Here is a 12,334-nt window from a genome sequence, read left to right on the forward strand (position 1 = left end):
TCCATAAATTCTACTGGACATGGGGTTTGTAGTTGCAGTACACATGAGGCCATCTTTTGATATCCCTTATCCCTAAAATATTTCTACACCAAACTATGCACATTATATATATCTTTTCCCCTTGGCCTCTTTTGCCATTGAAGCAATGCAAAGACCTTGGCAACCAAAAAAAAACTTATAATTAAGTAAAATAAACAATTAATTAAACCCATGACTCCCTTGAACATGATGCAACTCTGGCCATCTTGGCACATGCCACTATATAAGCATTGGTCACCCAGCATTGTGATGAAGAGAGGGATGGTGGCTAGGTAGGAGACTAAGAGGCTAATTAGAGTGAGAAAAATCATCAAATTAAGCTAATAGAGAGAGAGAGAGAGAGAGAGATTAAAGACTAGAGAATGGGCAACAGCCTGAGATGCTGCCTAGCTTGTGTGCTTCCCTGTGGCGCCCTTGACCTGATCAGGATCGTCCACCTCAACGGCCGCATCGAGGAGTACGGCCGCCCCGTCGCCGCCGGCGAGATCCTCGCCGCCAACCCCAACCACGTGCTCAGCAAGCCGTGCTCGCAGGGCAGCGTCGCCGTGCGGAGGATACTCATCGTGTCGCCCGACTCCGAGCTGGAGCGCGGCGAGATATACTTCCTCATCCCGGCCTCGTCGGTGCCGGAGAAGAAGAAGAGGAGCAGCTCTACCCCCGCCGCTGTCGACGCCGACGCCGCGGCCGCTACGGGTGGCCGTCACCACGTAAAGACGTCGACGACGACGCCGCCGACCGCGGCGAGCTGCGGTGGTCATGGCGCCAAGAACCGTGGCAGTACCAAGAGCAAGCAGACGGCCGCGTCGTCAGATCATGGCCGTCGCCACCTTCGCGACGTGCTGTCGTCGTCGTCGTCGTCGTCGGAGAAGAGGACGTTGCACCGGCGGCGAGTGAGCACCGGCGGCCCGACGGCGGCGTGGAGGCCACACCTCGAGTGCATCGTGGAGGACACTTGAGAGCACTAGCTAGCGCATTTAATGATCAATCTTTTTCTTTTTTTCTTTTTTTTTGGTTTGTGGAATTATTAAGGGGGTTGATGGTGTTTTGCATGGGTGTCATCTTCTCACTTGAGTACATGGTTAATTTCCATGTTTTCTTCTCTTTTTTTGGTCATGTTTTTCCCCTTGCTACATATATAAATATGATGAAAGGAAGGGTTGTGGAATTTTGTTCTTGTTCTTATTTTTGCTCTTGTTATGTTTTATCTTTTTTTTCCAAAAGTGTTTGATTGGCTCGAGGAGGAAGAAGAAGAATGGAACAAATGGAGATGGACATATAACATTATCTTTTCACAGTCAAGAAAATCATATAGTGCCAACTTGTGTATAAAGTTGTTGGTGCAAAAGCTTAATTAAATGTGATCATCCTTCAATGGTCAAACCATTGGCAAGGTGCATCAATCTCAGTGGTTATTACTTACTCCAATCAACCCCTCCAATTAAGCAAGCTTGTTGTCAAATACTACCAAGCTATAAGGATGTTTAGATTGGAGATGAAGTCTTAATTAACTTGTATTAATTAAAATTTCCCATCATGCCTTGGTTTCTCATCATCATCATCGGCTAACTAATAGTGGGAGACACACATCATTAGACCATGAATGAATAATGGTTGCTTTGTTTAATTTTTTTGAGGAGCTTGACAAAAAGACACCCAGACAAGCAACATTTTTAAGTAAAGCCAGCTACCAGGGCATATTGTTTAATATCTATTCTAACTTTGCACTAATTGATACCCTCCTCCTTGAAGCTTTGCCTTAATGCCTTCTGTACTAGTGAGTACTACTCAATGCAATCTTTAGCAAATTAATGTATCAAATTGATGCCACAATTTTCTTTCAAAATTGAGGACAGCTACAAACCATCTATACAAAAGGGGTACATTTTGAGCACTAGAGATGTCAAATCAAATGCATAGTCTTCATAGAAATATCTGCCATTTGTGAATATTATACTTTAGATTAGGAACCTGAGAGTGCCTACCAAAATCACTTTGTTTTCCTGTTTTAGATGGAATGCTTATTCTCTGCTGAAGAATTTTGCTTTTTGGGTGTCAATATCACCCAAATATTCCCAATATTGACGTACAATTGATTGGCGAAAAGATATATATTCTATACCGTTGAAATTATAAAGTTGTGTGCTCATTTCACAAATATGAATAATTGAATTCTGAGAATAATTCAAAGAAAACCATGAGACAGTAATATTCACACATTTTGCGAATCCAACAGGATCACTTCAGAAAAGACAAGGCACAGTTGTTCAATGGTCACAGTAGAGTGGTCTCCTCATACCAATCACCAATAATTAATCTGTACTCTGATTGCTATTGTGGTTGGAATCTTAAGTTAAAAAAATTAGAAGTCTCCCTTGTAATGACATGATGCAAAAAAATGCTTACAATAATCTGTCGGAAAGATATGAAAGCTTCAAAATTGCTTTAATCTACTGACAAATTAATGCATTATATAGCAATATGCTAAAGCATTGAACCTACTGGATGCAAGGCTGTAAGTTAAATTCCAATTAGGAAGGACATGTTTCTCGCTCCCTCCATTTAGACTTTCTAGTCTTATTTAATTCATATGCATATGAATAAATTCAGATAAATATACCAGCGATATACATTAATCAATAAATAAATCTACATGATACTAAAAAATCATACGATATGAACGGAGGGAGTCATTTAGAGGGATGGAAACATATCACTTTTCAGTACAAAGATCACAAACATGTTCTCCATTACTCTGCAAAGTTCCATATATATTTGAGAAAAATTTCTAACTGGATCTGAAACTTTAAGTTGCCTTCAGGGAAATTCTAACAGTACAGTGCATCCATTGGCTAGTACATGGAACAGTACTCATATTTTGTTTACTCACAGCTCATGTAGAGAGCCACGTCATTTCGCATTTGTTTATACTTATAAGCTAAAATTTGAATTTTCAACCTTAAATTTGAATTAGATTTTTAGGTTTTTTCATCGGAGTTTATATTTCAGCATTAGCTTTTAGATTACTAAAAACACGTATATAAAATTTTTATTTGCAAATTATTTCTCAGTCGTAAATATAACATTTGAGTTTTTCCATAGATAAGCCAAACAATCACCGCACAAACTCTAATATTAATATAATAGATTTGCGTGAGCTCTTGGATCAGGCAACCACAGGAAGCTGCTCATCGAGCAAAGAAAACAAAAGGCTCACACACACATGCTGCTGCACGAATTAAGCTGCATACCAAATCATGCACAGATTTCAACTTGTATATCTTATTACTGCCTTGATTTGTTTGTGTTTGTTTACTTGCAAAAGACAGCTAAGGGGGCTAATGATAATTTGGGTTTTAGTATTAGTCAATGATTGGCATTGCAAGGGATTAATGAGTAAAACATTGGTGTTTTGCAGACTAGGATGTTTTTGTCCATTTATGGCTCATAATTGGAGTTTAGGGTGGTTGTTAGAGACTTAGAGGACTCTGTTTGTGTGATTTGTAGTACTTGTTTTTCTCTTCTGACAAAAACATATATAAATTATTGCTTCGTTCTGAAGTGTACTTCACATGTGCTTCAGTTTTGAGAACATGTGTTGCCTATTCACTCATCACTTATGGTTAAGATATATAACTACTAGTACAAGCTCTTGAACTCACACAAAGGCACAAACACAAACATTACTACGTTAGCTTTGCTCCCGTCCTTGCTTCTGTAATGCGAGGTATTAGTACCGTAAGATACTAAAATACTCACTTATGCTATCCATCTCACAATCAAGTTGGTACTAAAATACTAACCGTTGGTGATGATAGATCAAACAGTCACGATTACATGATACCTCAAGATACTATAGATTGGTTTTGGAGTGGATAGTATGAGTGGGAATATTAGTACCTCACGATACTAGTATCTCGCGGTACAAAAGGAAGAGCCGGGACAAAACTCTTACTATGTTGGTTGGTGAACTTCATTAGCTAGAAGGTTTGACCTCGATCTTTCTCTTTTACCTCTTGGTTTTCATCCATTTTACAAAATATGAAACTTCATATTTTTCAAAAGAAATTGCTTGCTTGAAATGATCGGCAGAGCCCCTCCGTAATTTTGGAAGAAAAATATGCAATGTTCTCAAAGTGAATAAAAAACCTTCCTTTGACAATCTGAACAAATGTGTAAAGAAGAGATGATAAGTCATCATCTTGCTTTTGTTGGAGCGCAGGATGGATACCAACACTAGAAAAGAAGAAAACATATATCATATTCCCTCCATTCCACGTTATAAGATTTTTTGGATTTACCTAAATTCATTTATGTGCTAAACTACTAATGAATCTATAAATATATACAAAACATATACATAAATATATGGATGAATTTAGACAAACCCATAAAATTTTATAACCTAAAACAAAGAGAGTACATGATTAGTATCCCTTAACCGTAAAACTGGTCAGTTGCAATGACTCCAACTATTTAAACCATACAAAATAACTCTCTTGGCTATTTCGAGAGTGGCTCCATGTGGCAACCTAGTTATAAGAGGAATTAAAAATAGATGTGAGGCAACAGTAAGAGGGAAAATAAAAAAAAGTTGCCTAAATAAGCGAGACCCACCTCTCTCTCTCTCCTCCCCGCTTTACCTCTCCTCCTCCTGAAAGGAGCTTTTGATGGCTTCATGGTCAACGTGCCAGCCATGTCAGTGATAATCACCCTCAAAATAGCCAAGGGAGGTTTTTTTTTTGCACAACTTTAATAGTCGCAAGAGTCCATATCCCCATAAGTGAGGGAGCAATGTTAGACTTATTTGAAAAGAAATCCAAACTGTCAGAAAAGTTTAAGAAAAATCATAATTGAGCCCATAACCAACGGCCCAAAATAATTGGGCCTACAAAAGCAGCCGAGAGAAAAAAGCCCGCAAGGTGCGAACCGAGCAAAAATTCCCCACTCGGGCACCTCGCCGTCGCCGCCGCCGGCCGCCCTTCCTCCTTCCCGGCACGGCGCGGCGTCGCGAGGCCGGTGGCTGAATACCCTCCCGCCCCGCCCAGCACAACTAGGAGACCAACCCTGCTTACTCCTGCGGTGCCGCATCCACCAGGCTCGAGCCAGGACGCGCCGGGGGCCGCGGGCGCTGCCACCGCCGCCGCGGTGCGGCTGCGGGGCGTGTCGCTTTCGCTTCACCACCGCCGGCTGCTGCAGGGAGTCTGGGCGGCGTAACGGCCGGCGGTGCGCAGGGCGGGCGGGCGGGCAGCAATCTGCAAGGTTTGCCTCCTCCTGCTCCATGATGGAGCAAAATATCTGCTATCTGTGTGCTAATGTTCTTCGTATTCGTGAGTGTGATTGATTTCTGATACATAGATCTGCCCTAGCCATGCCTGGTTGCTGGTTCTGCTTCAGTTACCTTGGTGCCTAATGCAGCAGTAGTTGTTCATTCATTTAGTGACCATGGAACAAGAAGGAGACGAACGAAAAGGAGAAATCTGTAGTGGCAAATACACTTACAATCATCATTGCGACAATGGGTTTGATATCCACGAAATCTTTGTTAAGAGGAGCAGATTCCGGGTCCTCTTGTCGTACATTGGCAAGGTTTTCCTTCTTGCAACTGTCTGCCAACCATTTCTGTCAAAGGTACAATCTTCACATAAACCAGTTCCCACATGTTAGGAGGGTCTGTTGGTGAGAAAATTTTATCTGAAATTTCAGGAGTATCCTAGTGAAAATTACCCGGTTCCTTATTTAATGGTTTGGTTCAGTGTTCCATCATGTTGTAGACAAAGCTAGAACATGTCTGTTATTTTGCAAAATCTTCTCTTTTTTTTCACATGTTTTCCTTGTTCAGAACAGATTCATGTTTGTATGCTTGTACTGTTTTTGTGGCTTAGTTGCCCTTCCTTTTGACGAGGTTCTTAGTACCCTAGAATACTAGATTCATATGTTATGAAAATCATTACCTTTCTGTTTATTACTGTCATGCCTGATGTCTATATTGGTATTGACTTGCTTCTATATTGCAGGAGGGGTTATCCTCTGGTTCAGTGTGGAGTATTATCTTTGGAATTCTTATTGCCAAATGTTTACAATACAAACCTGTGAAGAAAGGTGTTTTTCCCCATCAGACATATCCTCATGTGGCCCTTTGCATATTATAGAACTAGCTTATTAGATTACATCAAAGTAGAATCTCCCCCTGACCTCCATATTGGAATCTGACAGATGAAAATGTTCAGTGTATTTCTTATCGGATCTCCCTGTTTCATCATGTGCAGAATCGGTAGTGATAATGCCAACCTTTGGAGTCCAGCTCGAAATACATTTTTGGAGGTATAACAGCATCCTTAAGACCTTACCTGAAATTTTGAATCATTCAGTCTCTTACAGTTTGTCTTTCTTGTCTTTTTATATTGTACCATCAGTCTATTACACCTGGATAATTGGTGGACACTAGTAGGCTATCTTATTGATATGATAGCTGAAATAGATCCATTTTAGTTGTTGAAATGTTCATCACTGGTTATTCTAGTGTCAACTCACATGAAGTGCTAGGATGCAATATCCTGAGAGTCTATACCTCCTTACCTGGAAGACTTAGCAGGTAGAACCATTTAACTGTTGCTGTATATTGATCCCCTTCTGAGAAAACAGTTGTTATGTTATCAAGGTCAATTTTGACAAGAAAGAAAACCAAATTCTCTTCTCTATGACTCACTGCTCTGGTCAGTGTTAAATAATATGCAGCTATGATATGTTCTAGGCTCAACAGTTCTCTTTACGAGAACCATATGAGAAATGGATGTAGAGTATATTAGTATACCATGTTTGTTTATGAAGTGTGATCACGTCATATGCATCATTGCTCTGAAGTGTTTATTTCAGGGGGACAATTATCTTCCATATGACCACACCTTTCTCTTCTTTGTTTGGAAAATGGGAGTACTGAACTTTGGTTCCAGCTATTGATTTGTAGTATTAAAATTTAAAAGTTCTGATTTTTAGTGGAAGAGCTCATCGCCATTTTGTGCCAATTGGCAAGATTCTGAAGCCATTGCTGAATGAGTGTGTGACGCCTGTGACCTGTTACTGGAGCTTGGCATTGCTTGTGCGTGATAAAGAGGAACTCATGCTAGTTTTCCAGGTAAAATTCATCTGTTGCCATTCTTTAATCTAAGGGATCCGAGAAAATTTCAGTCACCAATAGAGCTTACCTTGCAGAAATCTCACCCTCCTGTCAAAATGTTGGTTCCTGTATGGAAGGCTCTCTGCACATTCCTAAACTCTGACTGCCAGACCAGTTCTGCATTTTTCTAAACCAAATTATTCGGATACATTACTGATTTGGCCTTCAGTATTAGTTGATTGCAATACTGAGAAAATCTGCGACAATTCAGCTAGGCATAGCTAGGTACATTTTATTGCACTATCTGGCGAGCTGTGAACGCACTAATACAAGTGTTACAGCTTTATTGGAAGGAAATACTTGGGAAATTTTTCACACTGATGCACTCTACTTCACTTAACAGTAAACAATCAATAGTTTACCCCCATTCATGATGTAAATTATGTGATCTCATTTGATCATTTCATTGTATGGTAACATGGTAACATACTAACATTGTTCTGCTTTTACCATTCATGATTGCTGTTCGTTTTGTTCTCACAAGCATCTACCGGGAGATGCAAAGTTTGGTTTAAACAATGTTGTTTGTCTGCTATGATACATAAATGGGAATACTTAAAGGGTACTCCTATGAAGATAGAAGTGCACAGACAAGCATGTGAGGAGTCCCATGCAGAGATCCAAATGCAGTCAAACAAACAAGAGCATCGTGTGCACGTGCACACTCCATTTCCCCAACCTTCTCATTGATTTCTTAATTCATATTGCTGGTTATTTACTACCTCTGTCCCCATAATAAGTGTATTTTTAGAAGTCAAGTTTATCTCACAAAGAGTATATTTGTCAAGTACTAGTCGTCTTATCGATCATCCCATATTCAAACCTTCTCATTTGGTTGGAATGAGCTCATCCCCTTTGATTGTTCAAGCAGATGAATTTTGCAGCAACTTTGTGCTACAAAAGAACATCTGGCAGTGTCTGAAACAGTGAAATAACCCATCACCTGTAATTGGCTAGAAAGAACTTGGTGACAATTATTGAATTTTGAATTGTTGCATTTGGTGAATTCAAACAGGGAAACAATATTTACTATCCCAGAGAGAAAGAAAGCCATTTTTATTCCGATATTTTTTCACATTAAGTTTCATAAAAAAAGGAGACAAAAAATTACACTGAAGAAAACCTCAACAGCATCTCAGCTAAAATAGGGGACGTTCTCGTTGGTGATGGAGCTATAGTCCGTGGAGCACGACGCGGCGGCGTACACCGTCGTCGTCGTCGTCGTCGACGCGGCGCCGGACGGCAGCGTCGCCGTCGTGACGCCCATCGTGCCGGCGACGGGCAGGCGGCCCCGGGCGCCGGCGGCGAGGAGCTGCGAGGCGTGGGAGGAGGGGAGGACGGCGGAGGGGCGGTACTTGTGCTTGACGATCTGGGCGCGGACGGCGGCGAGCTCGGCCTCGAGGGCCTGGACCTGCTGCTGCAGGGTGAGGATGGCGCCCATGCAGCCGTACACCGGGTCGCGCAGCCGGAGGTTGGCCTCGTACACCAGGCTGTTCGCCGCGTCGCCGCGCTGGCTCTCCTGCACCTCCTGCATTTTGTCATGCGTGCGTCGCCGGCGACGGCAACGACGGCGGCGGCGGCGGCGGCTATCCATCAGATCAATATATGCATATGCATTACGTAAGGCTGACTAATCATGCGTGGCATCCAACTAAAGAGGATTTGAATCATCATTAACTTAGTTATTGCTCAACACACACACACACATCACATGAGATGTATTAGTAGTACCACTCGACCTTTTTCTGAAATAAGTTTCAAAAGACTTGAAACATTGATTGTTTAATTGTAATATTGAGGCTAAACACATATGCAAAAGTAATACAGACAAGAAAAGGAAAGAGAGGGGGCGATTGTTTGGCTTTTTTATTAAAAAGTCAAACGACATATTTGTAAACGAAAGCAATTACTCTTATCGATCTAAAAACCAACGCTAAAAAATAAACTTTGATGAAAAAAATCCTAAAAAAACTCTAAATATAAGGTTAAAAATTCAATTATTTCTGAACAGGGGAATTAGGGTTTAGAATATTCTAAAAAAGTCTAGTCCATAGTTAAGGATCCTAAGAGTTGAAATTTTTGCTTTCCTTAATAAAGAGTTAAGCTGTCTCGCTATAAATTCTTGGTGTAATGAATAAGGCTCATTTGGTAGTACTCCACGTCCTAAATCCAAATGTAATCTTAAATCCAACTATAGTGAAAGGGTATATAGTCTAGTGGTTGCAGTGACCTAAGTAGTACATAAGGTTCTAATTTTAAAAAAAAATTGGTTGCATATATCCGAATAGATATAAAGGCCAGGTAAAAATACTCTTTTTCTAAAACAAAATATGGTCATTGTTCGGCTAGTTTGAACTCCTCTAGAGGAGTGGGGGAATATATATGAACTAGCCGAACAAGTTATTTTGCTATTTACTTGATGTATGCTTAGTTGTTGATTATGGCATGTATATTTGTCTGAGATTTTCTCACCAATGTATGTGTGAATCCTAAGTTTCCTCAAGTTTCACAACACCACAAATGGGATGGCATGCTAAGTTAAGTTGAGTTGTTCCACTAGCTAGAATGCTCTTGCTAGCTAGCTAGCTAGGGCACCATGGATGGAATGCATGCTTAAGCTTAATTAAAGCTTAAAACTAACTCACCAGGAGCATCTTGGAGACGTTGCTGGCGCCGAAGACCTTGTGCACGGAGGCGAACTTGTGCGGCTCCAGCGGCGAGAAGTACGGCGAGAAGGGGCACTCCTGCGCGCACCGCCGCCGGAGCAGCTTGCACGCCGCGCACGGCGTTATCGTGTTCACCGCCGCCGACGACCCCGGCCCGGCGCCCGCCGCCGCCGCCGCCGGCTGGCTGCAGCTCCTCCGCGCCATCATTGTACTCCGGTCCACCGCCGCCGCCTCCTCTGCCGCCGCCGCAGCCGACTCCCTCTTTATCTTGCTCACTTCTGCCGCAGCTACCTCATGGTGGTGATGCTCTTGCTGCCAGTCACTGCACAAGACAAGAAAGATACAGCATGAGATCATTGTTAGGGTTAGGGCTCTCCAATGAACTTGACACTGATATGAGATGCATGCATTCATGATTCATGAACAAGCAATTTTCAGCTTTGTGGAGAGGATCAATTACACTGATGAGTCTGGCACTGACAGTGGTTTCTTTGTTGGTTCCTGCTCTAGCTAGCTAGTATACTATGGAATGCATGATTTTGATCATGGGAATGGTGATTGGATCAATTGGTGGCTAGACTGAAACTAATATCTAGCTAATTGGTGTGATTCCTTTTGATGAGAGTACCACTAGTTTTGATCAAAAGGATAAGCATGAATTCATCATACCTTGCAGTGGACATGAAGGCAAGATGGATAGTTGGAGAGAGAAATGGGAGGGGACAGAGATGAAAGTCTTTTGCTTTGGAAAAGGTGGCTTCTAGGTTTGTGTCTCTTTGTGTGTGTGTGTTGTGTGTGTGAGAGAGAGATATGTGCTTATAGATTAAAAAAAGATATAATTGTGCAGAGAGAGAGAGATAGAGATGTGCTTATAGATTAAAAAAGATATAATTGTGCAGAGAGATATAGTAGTGCAAGATATAAATATATTGTGTTTAGTTATCTTGCACCATTAATTTGAAAGCTAAGCTTTGTTGACTTGTTGCAATAGATTAACATAGGCTGAGCTGTAGGTGTATGCATATGGAATGATGGAATCTTCTTATTGTAAATTAACACTTAGTCTCTTACTACTGTTCTCGTTCAGATTAGAATTGGCTGTCTCAGTGTCTTGGAAGAGGTCAGTAATCACATGACATGCCTGCATGAGAGCTAGCTTGATATGGTCAATTGGTTCTCATGTATTTACACATATACTAATTTTACAAAATGGGTGTAATAAATCTTTGTTTTTCCTTAATTTCTTCTTAATTTGCCGACTTCGATGGTGCAAACGGCTGCAGGCATTATACCACTCCATATCTTAAAGGGGTTCACTTGTTGGGAACAAAATGGCTGCGTCCTATTCCCTCTGTTTTTTTTATTTAACATTGTTACCTTTTGAATTTATATTTGATCATTTGTTTTATTTAATTATTTTATAAATATATAAAGTTATAAATCATGCTTAAAGTATTTTTACAGATAAATCAAATCATAGCAAAATAATTAATAATTATGTAAAATTTTTGAGTAAGACGAATGGTCATACACCAAAAATCAATGGTATCAAATAAGAAAAGAGCAAAGGAAGTACATTATCTTCTTAATAATAAAGTTGAGTTGCATATACACTAGTAAGTGCAAGCACTACTTATGCACCACCACCAGCATTTTGGACTTTTCTTAATGTATGGTCTAAACTTTATTTTATTTCATCATGTAGGTACGTACGTACGTATATGCAAAAATTAAGACATATATATGCACACGATAGTATTGCACAACAAATATAAATCATATATACTGGTAAGTTGGCACTGAAATTCCTTAATGACACCTCCCATATGTTGAATTTTTAATAAAAAAACAATCTTAAGTTAGGACTTGAAAGGAGGTCTTAGGGATTATTTGCCCACAGCCTATTATTAATTTCATATATAGTTGAAAACTAGCTGGGAAGTCACTGGAAATTGTTAATGATTTCCCAAGGAACAAGGCCCTAAATACTCTGCCCAACATTAGGCACATTTCTAGGGTTGAAGCTGGTCCAGCATGAGAAAGGATCACTTGAGTCTTGTTTTCTCTAGCTAGGTCTACACATGTGCCATGTGTTTTTGGCCCCCCTTCACTTATTTTTTTTCTTCTTCTTATTGGCATTAGCGTAGAGATGGCATAATTAATGGCTTGGTTGTGCACATCTAAGATCCAATCTTGATGAAAATAGTTTATCTTGCTCCCCCTGAACTCAGACTATAATTAATTAAATTTTCAAATACAACTTTCAATAATAGCGTATGTACTCGTCTAGTACGTTGGGACTAAAGTATGAACTTGACACTGCCATTTCCGATGTCTTCAATTAGAATAATTCACAGGCCAGGACCGGCGCGACGCACGATCATATATAGTGTTAGTGTTATCTTTTCAACTATTCACAACATTTTTTTCTGTGTATTTGTGAGAAAGAAAGCTA

At 40.5% G+C, this 12,334-nt stretch overlaps 3 protein-coding genes across 3 annotated transcripts; 2 read left to right on the forward strand and 1 right to left on the reverse strand.

The window, feature by feature from the left end:
- Window positions 1-202: 202 nt before the first annotated feature.
- On the forward strand, window positions 203-1,190 carry LOC102700899. Its single transcript, XM_040524535.1, has one exon. It carries the CDS (start codon window positions 402-404, stop codon window positions 993-995), a length of 594 nt encoding a protein of 197 aa, XP_040380469.1. The 5' UTR covers window positions 203-401; the 3' UTR covers window positions 996-1,190.
- A 4,184-nt stretch (window positions 1,191-5,374) lies between these two features.
- LOC102704801 lies at window positions 5,375-8,252 on the forward strand. Its single transcript, XM_015837351.2, is given in 6 exon segments — window positions 5,375-5,667; window positions 6,054-6,138; window positions 6,306-6,360; window positions 7,033-7,171; window positions 7,249-7,335; window positions 7,337-8,252. Coding segments are annotated over 6 exon segments (654 nt in total). The 5' UTR covers window positions 5,375-5,481; the 3' UTR covers window positions 7,439-8,252.
- A 96-nt stretch (window positions 8,253-8,348) lies between these two features.
- On the reverse strand, window positions 8,349-10,562 carry LOC102701173 (LOB domain-containing protein 15-like). The gene is made up of 3 exons (XM_040523905.1): window positions 10,549-10,562; window positions 9,859-10,201; window positions 8,349-8,741 (listed from the first exon to the last, which is right to left on the reverse strand). The coding sequence occupies exons 1-3, from the start codon at window positions 10,560-10,562 to the stop codon at window positions 8,349-8,351; spliced, it is 750 nt and encodes a 249-aa protein (XP_040379839.1).
- Between the last annotated feature and the right edge of the window lie 1,772 nt (window positions 10,563-12,334).

Source organism: Oryza brachyantha, chromosome 5, assembly GCF_000231095.2.
Source record: "Oryza brachyantha chromosome 5, ObraRS2, whole genome shotgun sequence".
NCBI classification, from domain to species: domain Eukaryota; kingdom Viridiplantae; phylum Streptophyta; class Magnoliopsida; order Poales; family Poaceae; genus Oryza; species Oryza brachyantha.

Coding starts and splice junctions, on each gene's coding strand:
- LOC102700899 (XM_040524535.1), top strand. CDS start 402: ATGGGCAACAGCCTGAGATGCTGCCTAGCTTGTGTGCTTCCCTGTGGC.
- LOC102701173 (XM_040523905.1), bottom strand. Junction 8,742..9,858: donor ACGTCTCCAAGATGCTCCTG/GTGAGTTAGTTT, acceptor GACAAAATGCAG/GAGGTGCAGGAGAGCCAGCG.